Below are 15,180 nucleotides of genomic sequence, written 5' to 3'. Positions count from 1 at the left end.
GTGAGGCCGCACCTTGAGTACTGTGTTCATTTTTGGGCCCCTCACTACAAGAAGGACATTGAGGTGCTGGAGCGTGTCCAAAGAAGGGCAGTGAAGCTGGTGAAGGGTCCAGAGCACAAGTCTTATGAGGAGCAGCTGAGGGAGCTGGGGTTGTTTAGCCTGGAGAAGAGGAGGCTGAGGGGAGACCTTATCGCTCTCTACAACTACCTGAAAGGAGGTTATAGTGAGGTGGGGGTCTCTTCTCCCTAGTAACGAGTGATAGGACAAGAGGAAACGGCCTCAAGCTGTGCCAGGGGAAGTTTAGGTTGGATATTAGGAAAAACTTCTTCACCAAAAGGGTAGTCAGGCATTGGAACAGGCTGCCCAGGGAAGTGGTGGAGTCCCCATCCCTGGAGGTACTTAAAAGAAGGGTAGACGTGGTGCTCGAGGACATGGTTTAGCGGTGGACTTGGCAGTGATAGGCTAACAGTTGGACTCGATGATCTTAAGGGTCTTTTCCAACCTTAATGATTCTATGATTCTATGATTAAATTAATAGTATCCTTTCTTTCTTTCAGACCCTATTGTTTATTCCTTTTTTAAGAAGGGGAGTTATGTATATGTGAAATGGACTATTTATGGACTGTTTATTCAGGTTCCCGGGATGGTTCGATGGGTCTCTGGGAAGTCACAGAGGATGTGTTGTCCAAAAGCGATGCCAGGCATAATCTCTCTCAAGTTCCTGTCTATGCCCACATAACACACAGGGCTCTGAAGGATATCCCCAAGGAGAACACCAATCCTGACAACTGCAAAGTCCGAGCACTGGCTTTCAACAATAAGAACAAGGTCAGTAAGATAAGTAAGACAGTTGAGTCCTAAAACTGTCCATATGTATTAGAAAAAGAAAAAAGTAGTCTAAATCAGAAATACCAGAGAAGCAACCTAATATTTTTTCCCTCATCCTTTTGCATCCTTCTCATGAGATGGTCGTCTTTATCTGCTATGTCTGCTTCTGCCCCAAGTGAATGGAGAAGTCCAGTAGAAAAAAAATCATGTTTTCAGAAGGAACAATTTTCCTGTGTGTTTGGTTTTAGACTTGCACCCTAAGGAGGAGGGGGGGCAATGTTCACAAGAAACAGATAAAGCACCAAAGCACCTCTTGCAGCTTGAATCCCACTTTTGAGTGCTCTTGCTGCTTTCCTTTCCCTTTGGTGAAGACCAGCTAACATTCAGGCAGTTCCTGTTCTGATGGCTGAATCGTTACTGGATTGCTCAGCAAGTGAGGTGACTGACACACAGAGCAGGTACCAGTGCTTGCTTTGGTGTTATTTTGTTGGTGTTTGACAAACAATAAATGTTAACCTCCCCCATACTGATCTCTTGTTATTACTAGTGGGAGTAGCAATTCATCCTCCACTACTTTTCTTTCTGCCCTCAAAGAACAGAGGTCTGAAGTGAAGGTGGGTGTGCTCTCAGAAGCACGGTGCTCCTGTGGGATTTATTTTTCACCATAGCTGTTTGTTAATTACTTCTCTGTGGTGGAGACTTCGTGTAGTTTTTTCAGTAGAGTAGTGCCTGGAAAGAAATGTTTGCTTCAGGGTCAGAATCAATGTGGGAGCTGCTGAAGAGAATTGCCAGCTCTAGCTTGTACTGTCTAATAATTCATTATTTAATTGTCTGACGAGATTTATACTTTTGAAAGTTATTTTTTGTTATTTACTGTTTTATTAATTCTTATTCTACCTGGCACCTTTGTGCTGTATTGCGTTCTATCAAGATCAGTATAAAATGAAAATTTATCTTGATAAGCATGTACAGGATTATGGATTACTTCAGTCTGGAGTATGCAGCCTGCCTAGTAGAGAGTGTGAGTTTGTAAGGACAGCTATAATACAGAAACTAACTCTCTTACTTTTTTTTTTTTTATAGGAGCTGGGAGCTGTTTCCCTAGATGGATATTTTCATCTTTGGAAAGCAGAGCACACACTATCAAAGGTGCTTTTCTGTTTGTTGGTGTTAAATTTCAAAAATTGCCTAGCAGTTAAGGCTGTTCACTATTCTTCACCTCCTTTAATTGCTTGAAGAAAGAGCAGCAGCATTTGTAAAACACTTAAAAGCTTTATGTAAAATGAAATGTCCTAAAAATTAGAACTTGAGGAGAGAAACTCCCCACTCCCCTTATTTTGGAGGGTGGGAAGTGCTCTTAACTTTCTGCCAGTTCTTGGTGAGCTTAAGTGAACTGTTCCATAGAGTATGATGGATACTTGATTAGCAGTGTTCATAAAGGAAGTTGCACTTATTTAAGTGTAATTGCAGATCAAACCCAGACATATCTATGCTAGTGTATGAGGTAAGCTTTTTCAGCTGAGAGCTGATGTCTGTGTCCACCTGCTGAAGAAATAACAGCAGCTTAGAAAGATTTAAAATGATTTGCCAAGATGTTCATTGTTCTTTGCATAATACTTAGCTTCAGCATTTATAAATCTCAGTTTGGTTCGGATCCCATCTCCTTCATGTTTTTTTCTCTGCGTCAGGTTGTTGCTTTTCTCTTAAAGTTCTGTTTTTCTGGTGAACTTATTTTTTAGCTGCATTTTGTTTTTTTCACTGCAACTTCCTTGAACATAGCTTACAGAATTGTTCTGTTAACATCTTGCTCTTTTCTCATAACGGGTTGATTTTTATTTCTTCTGTTTCCAGTTACTTTCCACAAAGTTGCCATACTGCAGGGAGAATGTGTGTTTGGCTTATGGTCAGGAGTGGTCAGTGTATGCAGTAGGATCACAGGCACATGTCTCCTTTCTGGATCCCAGGCAGCCTTCCCACAATGTTAAATCCGTCTGTTCCAAAGAACGAGGCAGTGGTAAGAAACTTGTCAAAGGGTGCTTCAAATGGTTTGCTTGCAGAAGTAGCTATTAAGACTGCAGTAAGATAGGCTTTTAATAAATAGGAAGGGTTTTTCATGTGATAGACTAAATCATTAATAGTATATGTAGGTTTTGCTTTTATGATGGTATTCCTTGAGCAACCAACAAACCAAACTTAAAGGCAACTCTGAAATCTAATGATAGACAACATTAATGCTTTTACAATCAACTACATTGTACACCATCCAAATATTACTGAACTTTTAAAAGTCTGCATTTTACTTCTACTTATTTTTTACTGTGTCTTATTCTGTTTTACTTAATCTCAAAACAAATCCAGTCTTCATACTGCTATTAATACGTTCTCTGGGAATGGAAAAAAAGCATGTTGTCTGCTCTGTGCTATCATATTGGGAGTCTGTGCTGTGAGTGAATGCTTGCTTTGTCACTTTAAAGCCATGAGTGAGACTCTTTTAATTTTCAATGTGTATTTATTTGTTTTAAATATACAAAAGCTCACTCTTAAAAAAAAAAATAATTGCAGATTTGAGTGCTGTTTTCCTTTTCTGATGTGGATGCAATATGTCAAATTGAACCTTACACCAGGTCCAAGCATGAGGGCTTGCAGGGTGCGTGGTCCCATAAGCTTCTTCCTATACCCTTTATTTTCAAGCATGAGAAGGCACTGTGCTGTGATGCCCATTTTAAACCATATTAATCCCAGACTAATAAGTTGCACTCCTTATTTAGCTTGGCTGTAGGCATCATCTCTTCATTGGGCAAGTTATCAAAAGAGAATGCATGTAGGCAAGGATTAGGAAAGTTTGTTTTATGTGGTTACTGTAGTTTGAACGGTGCTGTCTAGATAAATGTCAGGGTCTGCTTCTTTCAGATATGGGGTAAGTTTCTGTAATATGAGAAAAGGTGCTTCACCAGCTCATGTTGTCACCTGAATGTCTCACCAGCAACAGCCCTTGTCCTGACCCGCTGTCAGTGAGGGCTCTGTGGAGGTCCTTGATTCTGTCACCTGTTGTGGTTTAACCCCAGCCAGCAACTAAGCACCACACAGCCGCTCGCTCACTCCCCCCACCCCAGTGGGATGGGGGAGAGAATTGGAAGGGTAAAAGTCAGAAAACTCATGGGTTGAGATAAGAACAGTTTAATAACTGAAGTAAAATTAAATAGAATAGTAGTAGTAGTAGTAGTAATAATAATATAATATAATAATAATATACAAAGCAAGTGATACATTATACAATTGCTCACCACCCGCCGACCAATGCCAAGCACGTCCCCGAGCAGCGATCGCTGCCCCCCAGCCAACTCCCCCCAGTTTATATACTGAGCATGATGTCATATGGTATGGAATAGCCCTTTGGCCAGTCTGGGTCAGCTGTCCTGGCTGTGCCCCCTCCCAGCTTCTTGTGCACCTGGCAGAGCATGGGAAGCTGAAAAGTCCTTGACCAGTGTAAGCACTACTCAGCAACAACCAAAACATCAGTGTGTTATCAACACTATTCTCATACTAAATCCAAAACACAGCACTATACCAGCTACTAGGAAGAAAAATCAACGCTATCCCAGCTGAAACCAGGACAGTATCCACCCCTTATTCCATACCATATACATCATGCCCAGGTCTTACACTTTCCAATGCATTCCAATTAATCACCACCACTTTTCCAGTCTTTTGAGATAGATATAGATATAGATATACACACACACATAGATATAATTTCCTTAGTCTATAGGCTATCCCTCTAAAACATTCATTGAGTTCATTTAGTCCATGACTTTGGGCTTCATCTGTCATAACAGTCTTTCAGGGCAGGAGAGATGGTGTGTGGTGTTGGATTGTTGCCTGCTGAAGTCAGTTTTGGTTCCATCACCACTGCACTTTGCTTGGTTTCCTCAAAGTTCATTCTTCATTAATTTGTGTGATTCTTACTGTATACTGTTGATATGGCACATAGTAATCATTGAAGTGATGACATCCAGTATTATATAGCAACTAACATTATACAATTCAGTTCATTAGCTATTTTCTCCCAAAATCAAATCCCCTTGAGGTACACATCGGACTTCCCCATCCTCCCGTATCACCCACCAAGTGCACCCAGGTCCTTGAGCAAAAGCAATCCCACGAATGGGTTTACCTCTGCCTGAGGCAGGAGTAACCCAGACTGTCTTCCCCGTCATATTTTTTAGGTGCACTACAGGGACTTTATCCCCCTCTACAGTACATAAAAGTCTTGACTGGTTGACTAACCAGGTGCCCTTTGCTAGATGTGTATCCCAATGCTTGAATGTCCCACCACCGATTGCTCTCAGTGTAGTCTTTAACAGTCCATTGTATCGTTCGATTTTCCTGGAGGCTGGTGCATGACAGGGAATGTGATATACCCACTCAATGCCATGCTCTTTGGCCCAGGTGTCTATGAGGTTGTTTTGGAAATGAGTCCCGTTGTCTGACTCAATTCTTTCTGGGGTGCCATGTCGCCATAGGACTTGCTTTTCAAGACCCAGGATAGCGTTCTGGGTGCTGGCATGGGGCACAGGATATGTTTCCAGCCATCCGGTGGTTGCTTCCACCATTGTAAGCACATGGCGGGTTTGTGGGAGTGTGATATAATCAATCTGCCAGGCCTCCCCATATTGATATTTCAGCCATCGTCCTCCATACCAGAGAGGCTTTAACCACTTGGCTTGCTTGATTGCAGTGCATGTTTCACATTCATGGATAACCTGTGCAATAGTGTCCATGGTCAAGGCCACCCCTCGATCACGAGCCCATCTCTATGTTGCATCTCTTCCTTGATGGCCTGAGGTGTCATGGGCCCACAGAGCTAGGAATAATTCACCCTTATGTTGCCAGTCCAGATCCACCTGAGCCACTTCAATCTTAGCAGCCTGATCCACCTGCTGATTGTTTTGATGTTCTTCAGTGGCCCGACTCTTGGGTATGTGAGCATCTACATGATGTACTTTTTCAACCAGGTTCTCTACCCGGGCAGCAATATCTTGCCACAATGCGGCAGCCCAGATGGGTTTGCCTCTGCGCTGCCAGTTGCTCTGCTTCCATTGCTGCAACCACCCCCACAGGGCATTTGCCACCATCCATGAGTCAGTATAGAGATAGAGCATTGGCCACTTTTCTCGGTCAGCAATATCTAAAGCCAGCTGGATGGCTTTCACCTCTGCAAACTGACTCGATTCCCCTTCTCCTTCAGCAGTTTCTGCGACTTGTCGTACAGGATTCCATACAGCAGCTTTCCACCTCTGATGCTTCCCCACAAGACAACAGGACCCATCAGTGAACAGGGCATATTGCTTCTCATTTTCTGGCAGTTTATTATACAGTGGGGCCTCTTCAGCACGCATCACCTCCTCCTCTGGCGATATTCTGAAATCTTTGCCTTCTGGCCAGTCCATCATCACTTCCAGAATTCCAGGGCGATTGGGGTTCCCCATTCAAGCCTGTTGCATGATCAGTGCAACCCACTTATTCCACGTAGCATCAGTTGCATGATGTGTAGAGGGGACCCTCCCTTTGAACATCCAGCCCAGCACCGGCAGTCGGGGTGCCAGGAGGAGCTGTGCTTCAGTACCAACCACTTCTGAAGCGGCTCGAACCCCTTCATATGCTGCCAATATCTCTTTTTCCGTTGGAGTATAGCGGGCCTCGGATCCTCTGTATCCCCGACTCCAAGACCCTAGGGGTCGACCTCGAGTCTCCCCTGGTGCTTTCTGCCAGAGGCTCCAGGTAGGGCCGTTCTCCCCGGCTGCGGTGTAGAGTACATTTTTTACATCTTGCCCTGCACGGACTGGCCCAAGGGCTACTGCATGAACTGTCTCCCATTTAATTTGTTCAAAGGCTTGTCGTTGCTCAGGGCCCCATTTGAAATCATTCTTCTTCTGGGTCACTTGATAGAGAGGGCTTACGATGAGACTGTAATTTGGAATATGCCTTCTCCAAAAACCCGCAATGCCCAAGAAAGCTTGTGTTTCCTTTTTGCTGGTTGGTGAGGACATGGCTGTTATTTTGTTGATCACATCCATTGGGATCTGACGACATCCATCTTGCCATTTCATTCCTAAAAACTGGATCTCCTGTGCAGGTCCCTTGACCTTACTTTGTTTTATGGCAAACCGGCCTCCAGAAGGAGTTGGACTATTTTCTTCCCTTTCTCAAAAACTTCCTCTGCTGTGTTGCCCCACACAATGATGTCATCAATGTACTGCAGGTGTTCTGGAGCCCCACCCTGTTCCAGTGCAGTCTGGATCAGTCCATGGCAAATGGTGGGGCTGTGTTTCCACCCCTGGGGCAGTCGATTCCAGGTGTACTGGACCCCCCTCCAAGTGAAAGCAAACTGTGGCCTGCACTCTGCTGCCAAAGGGATAGAGAAAAACGCATTAGTGATGTCAATGGTGGCATATCACTTGGCTGCCTTTGACTCCAATTCATATTGAAGTTCTAGCATGTCCGGCACGGCAGCGCTCAGCGGCAGTGTGACTTGGTTCAGGCCCCGAGAGTCTACTGTTAGTCTCCACTCTCCATTAGACTTTCGCACTGGTCATATGGGACTGTTAAAAGGTGAGCGAGTCTTGCTGATCACTCCTTGGCTCTCCAGTCGACAAATCAATTTATGGATGGGAATCAGGGAGTCTCTGTTGGTGCGATGTTGTCGCCGGTGCACTGTTGTGGTAGCAATTGGTACCTGTTGTTCTTTGACCTTCAGCAACCCCACAACAGAAGGGTCCTTTGAGAGACCAGGCAGGGTAGACATCTGTTTCATTTCCTCCATCTGCAAGGCAGCTGTACCAAAAGCCCACTGGTACCCTTTTGGGTCCTTGAAATACCCTCTCCTGAGGTAGTCTATGCCAAGGATGCACAGAGCCTCTGGGCCAGTCACAATGGGGTGCTTCTGCCACTTCTTCCCGGTTAAGCTTACTTCAGCCTCCAATACAGTCAGCTGTTGGGATCCCCCTGTCACTCCAGAAATACAGATGGGTTCTGCCCCTGTATAGCTTGATGGCATTAAGGTACACTGTGCACCGGTGTCTACTAAAGCCTTATATTCCTGTGGGGCTGATGTGCCAGGCCATTGAATCCACACAGTCCGGTATACCCGGTTGTCCCTTTCCTCCACCTGGCTGGAGGCAGGGCCCCTCTAGTCCTAGTCGTAGCATTCGTTACTCACTTCTTGTAAATGCGAATCAAAAGTCCCTTTATTAAGATCGGAAGCAATATCAGCCCTCCTACTCTGTCTGGGGAGCTGCCCACTGGAAACTGGAGCAGCAATTTTCCTGGGAGAACCCCCTTTTGTAGTTGTTTTTCCTTGCAACTCACGTACCCGTGCCTCTAGGGTCGAGGTAGATTTTCCATCCCACTTCCTCATGTCCTCTCCGTGGTCACGCAGATAAAACCACAGGGTGGCCCGTGGTGTGTATCCACTATATCTTCTCTCTTGAGCAGAGGGACGCTTACTCCTAATGGCTGAGATGATACTGGTCTGTACAGGTGAGGAGTAGGATATATCCTCTTTGAGTTGCTGGACCTTCTGGGACAGTTTCTCCACAGCCGAGACACAGGCCCGTAGGGAGGAAGAGAGACTTTCTTCATATTGTCAGAGTTGGCCAGCCATTTCATCCACCGTTGGTCCCTCTTCATCTTTCCAGGTCATTATTGCCAATGAATTTGCGTGCGATGATGGTGTGCTCCGTACAAACTTCCGCCACATGGATCGTGTGCACTGGACTTCATCTGGATCTTTGGGTAACTGCTCGTTGTCCAGGTCATTATAAATCACTTCCAGCATGGCTAATTCCCTCAGGTACTGGATACCTCTCTCCATGGTGGTCCACTTGCCTGGCTGACATATAACATCTTCCTTGAAGGGATACCTTTCCTTCACGCCTGACAGGAGTCGCTTCCAAAGGCTGAGGGCTTTTACCCCTTTTCCAATCACTTTGTCAATGCCCCCTTCCCTAGAAAGGGATCCCAGCTGCTTGGCTTCCCTACCCTCTAATTCCAGGCTACTGGCCCTGTTATCCCAGCATCAGAGCAGCCAAGTGATGATGTGCTCACCTGGACGACGACTGAAATCTTTTCGCATATCTCGCAGCTTACTCAGGGATAGGGATCGGGTGTTTACCATCTCATTTATGGGTTCTGCCTCTTCCTCCTGCTCTCTTGATGGCCCTAGCTCATCATCGGCCCTAGTTCATCATCAGCCCTTACTAAACAAGTTGATTTTCTTGTGTATTTTTTCTTTTGTGTAGGGGCAACTGATACTGGCATGGGTTGGTTCTCTGGATCCGCCGCAGTGCCTGTCGTGGGGGCTGGCGCAGCCACAGTGCCTGTTGCGAGGGTTGGCACAGCCGCAGTGCCTGTCACAGGGGCTGGCGCAGGGGCTGGCGCAGCTGCGGGGGCTGTCATTTTGTCGTCAGATCCAGAGACCTTCTCTTCCCCTCGCGGGTTCTGAATAGTGTTGAATAGGGCTCGGTAGGCACGGGCCAGGCCCCAGCATGTTGCAGTGATTTGTGTCTCCCTAGAATTGCCAGGGTGACAACATACTTTTTCCAAATACTTTACTAGTTTTTCAGGATTCTGCACTTGTTCAGGGGTGAAGTTCCAAAACACTGGAGGGGCCCACTGTCCTAGGTACTTGCCCATGCTCTCCCACACACCCTGCCCCTCATAACTATCCAGCCTTGGAGCAGATCTCTGGATGGTATTCTGAAACTGCTTATTAACCTTAGACAAAACCGAAACAATATTCCCAAGAACTGCCATTAGATATATCTTAACTACCCAGGGATGTTCAAGATACTGAAAAGTTGTTGTAATGAAGGAGGAAACATCATAGAAGAAGGCAGCGAAGGTGCCATTCTGTATTTCCTCCATAAAAACCCTCTCAGAGGAAGAGGTATAATTGCTAATTGTCTCCATGAGGTGGTACCCAAAGTGCAGTAATGGCTTCACTACAGAACCCAAATACCAGATAATGCTCAAGGTCAGTGTTTTAATAACAAATCTCCCAGGCAAAAACCTCACTAATCACTGCAGAGCACAGCAAGCTGCAAAACCCAACACCAGTCTTTAACATGTACAGCAAAAACAAGAGCATGGTGCAGATCAGGTAGACTAATACTGAGAGCAGATGAATCAATATTATGACCAGCAACTGTTAACAGATACAAATTCCTTAATACACTCTGGTTAATCTGTTATTATCTCAAACCCTTCGAGCTCCACATTGGGTGCTAAAAAGGACTGTCATGGTTTAACCCCAGCCAGCAACTAAGCACCACACAGCCGCTCGCTCACTCCCCCCACCCCAGTGGGGTGGGGGAGAGAATTGGAAGGGTGAAAGTCAGAAAACTCATGGGTTGAGATAAGAACAGTTTAATAACTGAAGTAAAATGAAATAGAATAGTAGTAATAGTAGTAGTAGTAATAATAATAATATAATATAATAATAATATACAAAGCAAGTGATACACGATACAATTGCTCACCACCTGCCGATCAATGCCCAGCACGTCCCCGAGCAGCGATCGCTGCCCCCCGGCCAACTCCCCTCAGTTTATATACTGAGCATGATGTCATATGGTATGGAATAGCCCTTTGGCCAGTCTGGGTCAGCTGTCTTGGCTATGCTCCCTCCCAGCTTCTTGTGCACCTGGCAGAGCATGGGAAGCTGAAAAGTCCTTGACCAGTGTAAGCACTACTCAGCAACAACTAAAACATCAGTGTGTTATCAACATTATCCTCATACTAAATCCAAAACACAGCAGTATACCAGCTACTAGGAAGAAAAATCAACACTATCCCAGCTGAAACCAGGACATCACCCTTCAGTACCATAGGGAAGAAATACCAAGAAACTAGAGTGTGGTGTCCAGTGGTGGCTGGTGGCTGAAAGCTTCTGCCTTGAGTATGTGATCGTCCCTGCTGGGGGGATGATCTATGTGTAGGTAGTATCTCTGGGGCATCTCCAGTTCATGTCTGGAGAAAGCCTTTGTTCAATGCTGTTTTCTGTTCTGCATAGTAGGCAGATTTTTTTTTTGGCATGGTGGTGGAGGCACTTAATATTAATTCCCAAGATTATTGTTTTTCAACTTTCTATTGATCTCACTGGGACTTGGAGTGGTACAGCACCTCTAGAAAGTAGGCTGTTTATTGATTTGTAGACTAAAATCTGGGTTGACTTTTAAGTACTTTGATGTGTTACCTGAATGTGCTTTCAGCTTCCAAATGCACCTGCTGAATGTGGTAAGTCCATGTTAACTTCAGATCATTAGTGTTGTATACAAAAGCAGGTCAGAGAAAGGTTGTTGCTTAGTAAGACTGGAACTGGGGCTGGTTTTTACCCAGTGTAACCCTGTTTGCTCTACATGAGAAGGTAGCTAATGCTTTTTAGTGCATCTTGTAAGTGTTGCTTTTCTTAGCAGCTGTACAGGGAAGCGCAGGCCCTGGACTCTACTTCTTGATCTGCAAGAGCAACTGCTTTCTGCTCGGCTGGCATGCAGTGCTATGTCATGTGCCCTTGACTTTGTATCCTGAAGGCAGTGATGTTAATGTAGCAGACGGAGCTTGCGCAGCACGGACTCTGTGTCTACTCCTTGTGTAGGATATGTGTCTTCATTTCCTCCTGGGATTTGTAGAGCCTCCCTGCCTCTCAGGAGTGAGACTCAATTTGCTGACCCAAATAGTCCAGGTCGCACAGGTGGTAGAGTGCTGGGTATGTTGGAGAGCTTACCGTGATCAGTTCTAGGCACAGGTTGTGCTTTTAGTTTGATGGGAATGATTAATCTGAGGTACTTCAGCCCCTTAGGAGCCAATTTGAAGTGCTTTTCTTGAAAGCCTGTTCTAAACATCCTCTTAGTAGTGGGTACATCACAGATTCCTTTGGTTAATTTTTTTTATTAGAGAAAGATCCACAGTCGTTCTGCATTTTATAACTTTTTATTAATAAATTGCATTGAAAAGTATATGCCATCTGCTTTTATACTCCATCACCTGTTTCTGTTAAATAAGTGTTCTGCTGGGTTGCTTGTCAAGAGCACTTTTGGAGCAAAAATAAGAGGAGGTCCCCTCTTGTGCCTTTCTCCTCTTATCCAAGTGACTGCTCTTGCTGATTGCAGAGGGCTAAAAGCTTTCTGCATGTATTTGCCAGAGCCAGGCCCTTGTAATGGGGGGTGGGGGGAGATGTCTCCAACTTGTTCAGATGCATTTGTAATTCTCTGAATTAAAGTGGAGATTCTTATACGGATCTGGTAAATCTAATTCAGCAGGTGTGAGACTTGCACAGTGGTTTCCCACCTATTAAGCCTGCAGCCAAGACTTCACCTCACATCCGGAGCACAACAATGTGGCCTTGCTTGTTCTAACTGTGTGTCGCAGATGCTGGTGGCTGTGGATGTAACAGCAGGTTGTGGAGGCAGAAGGATGAGGATGTGTTTCTATTTAGGACTCTGTACAAAGGGGAAACTCCCTGGCTGCATCCACACCTCTCGGATGTCTGCTGTCACGTGTCCTGCTGGGTGTATTCCAGTATTTTACAAGTTTTGTGATGTTCAGTCCCACTTGGTATGGTGACAGCAGTTGGCACGTGGATGCAGCTGGCATAACTTACTTCTTTTCCCCTCCTGTTTGAATGCTTGTTTAGGCTGTAATTCAGTGGTACTTTAAAGAGGGCTTAAAAAACCCTAGAGTTTATAACCTGGCATCATGTTGTGCAGGAGGGAAAAGCATAGATGTGGCAGGGTTTAATCTGCATAGAAGAGTTGCTTGGGGTAGAGTGCTTACACAGAACAAACTTTTTGCACAATAAATAGAGATGAGATGACAGGACATTTTGCAAATTGCAAATTCCTACATACAGAATCTTCCCAAGACTGTTTCCAAAGGATCCTTGTTTAGCTGAGGCTTCAGATTTAGATTTTTGTGAAAACAAAATGCACTTCTTTTACTCAATCTAATGGCATAACTGAATTGTGCTAGAATGTTTTGTTTGGACTGGATACTTGCTGTAGCTTCCCACGTGCTGGTGTAACATGGTGTTGTTTAGGTTGTAGGATTCCTAGTCTGTTTTCATTGCTGGGTGAAGCGCTAAAAGTGCCAGCTACAAAGAGTAAGGTGTGCTTGTATGAGAATATTTGATTGGAGATAGCTTCGAAATTATTCAAGAGCCTGATCTATCTTAGCAGCAAAGTGACTAGTGATTATTATGGTTATACTTTCTTACAGCTAGCCTGTTGATCAGCAAAATGCACTTGGTGGCAGCTGGGACAGTAATTTTTCTCACATGGTCACTTATCGCAGCTTGGCAGGTAGCTAGATAGGGTGTGAGCTCATGGAGGAAACCAGTGTGATATTCTTTCCTCTGTTTGCTGCCATGTACTCGCTCATGGTGTGCTCAGAATAATATGTAATTGAAGCTGCTGTTTCAATAGCATCAATGGGATTTATCCGCACTGCTCCATAGCAGTGGGGAAACTTATGTGTTGTCGAGAATACTAGTAGGTAGTTCCTCTGAAATAAAATATTAGACATGAAGCAGCAGCACTGCAGAGCCAAAGCATCCATCTTCCTTACTGCATTGTATGTCCCTTCTCTGTTTGACAGGTATTCGATCGGTGAGCTTCTACGAGCACATCATCACAGTGGGAACGGGGCAAGGTTCCTTATTGTTTTACGACATCAGAGCCCAGAGGTTCCTGGATGAAAAGCTCCCACGTGCCTGCTATGGACAGAAGCAGAAATTAAGAGGAAGTGAAATTTTGAAGTTGACTACTGGGAAAGGCTGGCTGGTGAGTAGCTTGTAGCTGTATGCGACCCTTTACACAGGAGCACTGTGGGGCTCGAGAACTGGTTCTTTTTGTAGTAATGGGAGCTATTGTATGAAATGCGTCCCAGCAAAACAGTGATCATGTAACTGATAACTGTAATCATGAAAAGCAAGAAGTGCTGCAGAATTGCTTTCTACAAAAGCTTTATGAAAGAGTATTGAGTGGTTGGTTGCTTGAGTGTAAGGCATACTGACTACTTTTCTTATGCACTGACTCATAAATGAACTAGATTTTATATCTTTATATTTTCAAATGTAATCTAACTTCTAGTTTTCAGAACCTCAAACACAAAATACATTGTCTTCCTTCAAAAACGTGCTACTCTAACGTGGTACTCAAAGTAAGAAAGATTTAATTTAATTGTGTGCAATTTTAGAAACTGTGGCTTCGTGAGGTAATGCCAGGGGAGGCACTTGAGTTCAATTTCCTGTATGTTATCATAAAGCAGTTAATGGCTTTGTCTAACTTCTCTCCATTATCTTTTGTATCATTGTGATATAACTTTAAAAACTAATGAAACCTGATATCTTCCCTATCCTTCACCTTCCCCCCTCCGATGTTTGGCCCAAACGTCCTCAGAAAAAGCTTCAGGACAACTCTGGTATCTTCAGGTTGATCTGTCTGAAGCTTCAGGGAGTATTAACAGAAAAGATCCCTTTTTAAGGCTTTGGAAGCTACCTTCTGCTTTTGTGAAATAAGGTTTTGGGTTTGTTTGGCAACAATAACAATCTAAACTTTCCTTTAACAGAATCATGATGAAACCTGGAGGAATTATTTTTCTGATATAAGTTTCTTCCCAAATGCTGTTTACACCCACTGCTATGACTCATCTGGAACGAAACTCTTTGTGGCAGGAGGCCCACTTCCATCAGGACTTCATGGGAATTATGCTGGTCTCTGGAGCTAATGATAACTCTTTATAAATGCTGATCTTTACACAGTTTTCCACTTTTTTTTCCCTTTTTTTAACAACAGAATTGTGTGATACCATTAATTTCTGATATAAATGCAAGTTATTTTTTGGCAGAGTTTTCTGTTGGTCTCCAACAGTTTTGTACATCTTTTTGAACCAGTTTTTTGCTTTAACCTCCTTGATCCTTTATGTGAAGGGGTTTTGAAATCCCTTTTTATTGTATTTACTCCAAATGACTCTTCCCCCACATTTAGGCTATCTTGGCCATGTGCCCCCTCCCCTACTTTGCTGTGAGATAGGATTCCTTTCTTATAGAGTGGTTGCTCCTGGGCTTTCTGTGAAAGTCTAGGGGCTGCGTGTGTGCAGGTACTTTGTGTCAGTTACATTACCTGGAGTGAGGACTACTTGTAATTAAAAAATATTAAAAATATTTATAAGAGATAAGCTACTACTTTATCTGCAGAGCCTGGCCCTGGCCTGGATTGATCTTATTTTTTAAAAGTACAAGTCTAATGACACTGTTTATACGTAGAGGAATACGGTAATTTTAAGCTACACTCATTA

At 44.2% G+C, this 15,180-nt stretch overlaps 1 protein-coding gene across 1 annotated transcript in view; it reads left to right on the top strand.

Annotated features, from left to right (window-relative positions):
* LOC309601801 (DDB1- and CUL4-associated factor 12-like) overlaps nucleotides 1–14,830 on the top strand; it is a 28,656-nt gene extending 13,826 nt beyond the window's left edge. Inside the window, exons 5-9 of the mRNA XM_082334932.1 lie at nucleotides 635–828; nucleotides 1,912–1,977; nucleotides 2,680–2,842; nucleotides 13,480–13,664; nucleotides 14,452–14,830. Coding sequence (XP_082191058.1) covers nucleotides 635–828; nucleotides 1,912–1,977; nucleotides 2,680–2,842; nucleotides 13,480–13,664; nucleotides 14,452–14,610 — 767 coding nt within the window. The 3' untranslated portion in view covers nucleotides 14,611–14,830. The remainder of the gene's footprint in view (nucleotides 1–634; nucleotides 829–1,911; nucleotides 1,978–2,679; nucleotides 2,843–13,479; nucleotides 13,665–14,451) is intronic.
* The last annotated feature ends 350 nt before the right edge of the window (nucleotides 14,831–15,180 follow it).

Source organism: Platalea leucorodia, assembly GCF_965183815.1.
Source record: "Platalea leucorodia genome assembly, chromosome: W".
Classification (NCBI taxonomy): domain Eukaryota; kingdom Metazoa; phylum Chordata; class Aves; order Pelecaniformes; family Threskiornithidae; genus Platalea; species Platalea leucorodia.
Note: the sequence above shows the minus strand (reverse complement) of the source record. Positions and strands in the feature narration are given on the sequence as shown.